The sequence below is a fragment of the Notothenia coriiceps genome, unplaced genomic scaffold (genome assembly GCF_000735185.1).
Source record: "Notothenia coriiceps isolate Sejong01 unplaced genomic scaffold, NC01 NC01_scaffold00017984, whole genome shotgun sequence".
NCBI lineage: Eukaryota > Metazoa > Chordata > Actinopteri > Perciformes > Nototheniidae > Notothenia > Notothenia coriiceps.
Genome location: NW_011350685.1, coordinates 304,866 through 308,402, shown reverse-complemented (window position 1 = coordinate 308,402; position 3,537 = coordinate 304,866). Strand labels below are relative to the sequence as shown.

At 41.7% G+C, this 3,537-nt stretch overlaps 1 protein-coding gene across 1 annotated transcript in view; it reads left to right on the top strand.

Moving 5' to 3' along the window:
* Positions 1–3,537, top strand: part of LOC104950757 (tankyrase-1-like) — a 73,442-nt gene continuing 69,905 nt past the window's right edge. Inside the window, exons 1-2 of the mRNA XM_010777316.1 lie at positions 1–487; positions 2,541–2,656. Of these exons, the coding sequence (XP_010775618.1) occupies positions 1–487; positions 2,541–2,656 (603 nt within the window). The remainder of the gene's footprint in view (positions 488–2,540; positions 2,657–3,537) is intronic.

The following is a 3,537-nucleotide window of genomic DNA, read 5'->3' as shown; positions in this document are numbered from 1 at the left end:
ATGGCGACGCCTCGTCGCTCCTCTCAGCAGCAGCAGCCGAACTCCCCACTTTCCTCCCCGCCCCGCGGCTCCTCTCGCCCCGCCACCCCTCCTGGCTGTCCGGCTGCACCCACCGACAATGCCACCTCGCTTTCCCGCAGAGCCGCGTTGGACAACCAGGCTGACGGGGAGGCAGCCCCTTCATCTCCCACCGCCTCCCCAGCTCTGGCCCTCTCCGCCAGCAGCAGCAGCAGCAGCACTAGCAGCAGCGCTAGCTCCCCGACAACCACCGAGGGCAGCGGGTCCAGCCCCGGCTCTACGCCCGACTCGGGCAGCGGTGACGCGGCCAGCAGCAGCAGCGGCGGTGGTTCATACGGGGCTTTCAGGGACCTTTTTGAAGCTTGTCGTAACGGGGATGTGTCTAGGGTGAAGAAACTCGTGGATACACTGAATGTTAACGCAAAAGACATGGCAGGACGCAAATCTACACCCCTACATTTCGCTGCAGGTAAACACAATGGAAATCACTGTTTAGACAAACTGAAGTCTTACTCTTGACTGTTTGTGGAGTTGGGAGGATGCTTAGGGCGTGGGAGCGACCAGAAAGTAGCTAATACACTACTAGTTGTAGCCTATGTTTGACACAACAATTTTCAGCATGGCATCACTTAAAGATATGAAATGCATCAATAAATAAAAATAACATTTTAAGATTCTAAAACATTTATTGTAACACATGATAATTACCCTGTGTATTTATGTTGTCAAAAACGAATCCCCCATCTCTTTCTGTATTAAAAATTGGTAGGCTACCCCTATAATAAATACATTAATAGTGTTAAAGTAGCTTGGGCTTCTACATATAAATATTTCCAGCAGTGTAAAGACAGCATCCTTTATCTCAGTTATACTAGAATTGCCAATTATAAAGTTGAATAATTATTCAAAATCTATTGATTTGATTACAATTAGTTGGTTCATGGCATGGTTCATTTAAAAATCAATTCTGGATTGAGTACCTAAAGGTGCGGATTTCAGGGTCTAAAGGTGCTGGAGAAGTTAAGTTTTTAAAAAGGTCAACTGATTACATGAATGTAAACATGCAAAGGCATGATAATAGGTAACATATATTTGTGTGAAACTTGCACAAATAAACACACTTTTCTTTAACAAAAGATAACAATAATGTTACAGTTGATAAAAAAAAAAAGTCCTTTTGCTTATATCAATGAATAGGATTTCTCCAAAATGTAACAATTTCAAAAATAAATGACACACAATAACTCTATAAAACTGGTATTTTGTGTGATTATTCAACAAAAGCTTGAAACAACTTTTACTTGGTGTGTGGGATTACTGTCCATCCATAGAAATATCTTGATTCTTACATAAATCGATATTTTTTCCCCAGCCTTAACAAAAGGACAGGCGGTGCAACACACATTATGTTTGGGCAGAGCAATTTCACACCTGGAGATAAGGGCCCTGTAACTATTTTTGTTCCTGATTTAGAAAACTCACTTATCATTGGTAGAAGTAAGACTATTTGGAATGAAATGTACCAAATAATAAACCTTAAATCGTGTTGTTGGATAGCTCAGTAGTTACAGCTGGACACCCATAGAGTTGAACCTGTTAAGTAAGCAGGTTCAACTGCCGAGCTCACCGAACATTTCAGGCAATGTTATCCCCTCTATCTCCCCCTTCCAACTCTGCATCTCCGATAAAGGCCCAAAAACATATATTTAAAAAAAAAAAGGAAAAATAAATCAGGGAAGGGCTGAAATGTCAGTTTGTGTGTTCAACTTTACACCGGCACAGTCATTTGACAGGTGCTTCATGGGTTAAGAGAAGCAGGACCAAAAGAAAGGTATTCTACACTCTTGTTTTTGCCACAAGCAAGAAGACATAGAAAAGACTAAAGATAAAATATCATTTTTTTCAATTGAGTCTAAAAAGTACTTGTTTATGTTCCACGGCTATGAAACGTGCTCATCTTGACTTAAGCTTTTCAGCTCCAGGGTGGACTGTTTTAAATTCTTTCATCTGTGCAGGCAAAAAGATAAAAGCAGAATAACTCGCACAGCTGCTCCAGATCTCAGGCCTTCCTAATCCTCAGCAGCTTGAGCAGTGAGCAGAACTCTGGAGTCCCGTGGCACGTCTGTAGTGAAGACATAACAAGCTTCAGCTGAGAGCCGCTTTCCCAAACAGCTGCCACGTGGATGCCTTACATGACAAATAAACAAAATGTATAAAAAGGAAAAAAAGCCCAGAAGACAATTGAGAGTCTAGTATCAATTATTAACATGATACGGGAATACAATTGAAAACAGACACAGCAGTTTTTTGTTTCTGCTGTGTTGCTCCTAGATGACTGCTTCCAGTTTGAGGACATCTGGGATCCTCTCTTCTTGCAACGCTGCAGATTGGATTTAACCCTACATAAATAATTGATATGCAATATGAGTTTTTTCTGGGCAAGACGGATCAATTGCCTAACACCTACTTCCCTCTTCCCTATCTTTTCTTTCTCCTCTCTCCTCTCTCTGATCTTTTCTCAGGTTTTGGGCGGAGGGATGTGGTCGACCACCTGCTTCAGATGGGCGCCAATGTGCACGCTCGGGACGATGGGGGTCTGATCCCGCTTCACAACGCCTGCTCATTCGGCCATTCTGAGGTGAGACTTTACACAGAAATTTCAACAGTACTCCCCCCTTTATATCAGATGAAAATATGGAAAGAAAGCATCATCTGGCAAACCATTTTTTACTTTATTGTCATTACATAATGCAAGCAGAGTTTAACGACATTAAGAAGGTCTAACCAGATTGCAAATAGTCAGTTATATACACATCTATCAGCAGTCTGTACAAAATAAATGCACTATACAAATATACAAGTAAAGGTATATAGTAATTAAAATGCATAAATAAAAAATAAATACACCCAAATATTTTAGATATTACATCTTTTAAGGAACTTAGAAAGATAGTCTGTTTATAAATCATAATCATGGGAGAGAAAACCTTTTAGATTTGACTTTAAAGGGGACCTATCATGCAAACTGCACTTTTTGATGTCTTTTATACATGAATATGTCCTCGGTGTGTCAGGGAACTCACGCAGCGTCAGAAAATAAAACCCTTTCTTTTCCTCCGTACCCACATTTCTAAAAACGGGGCTACAACGGAGCTGATCCAGATTTGCATCCGATATGACGTAATATCAGAAATGTAGGCTGGCTTTACACCCACCATGGCCCAATCAGAAATGTTGCTATCGGAAACAATGCCCGACTGTTTTGGACGTAATATGGTCGGTGCATGTTTACGTTTGCATCGCTAACACTCAGAGCTAACCTGTAAAATAAAAAGGAACTCACCTTGTGGTGTAACCGGCAAGAGAGAAAGCCTTTGAGCTCCATACTGTTTCAGAAATAATCTTTGATAATCCATGATATGGCGTTTCATCACGGCAGTATTTAGTTTAGACCAGCGGTTTTCAAAGTGTGAGGCGCGCATCCCCTGGGGGGCGCCAGAGAGCTTCAGGGGAGGCGCA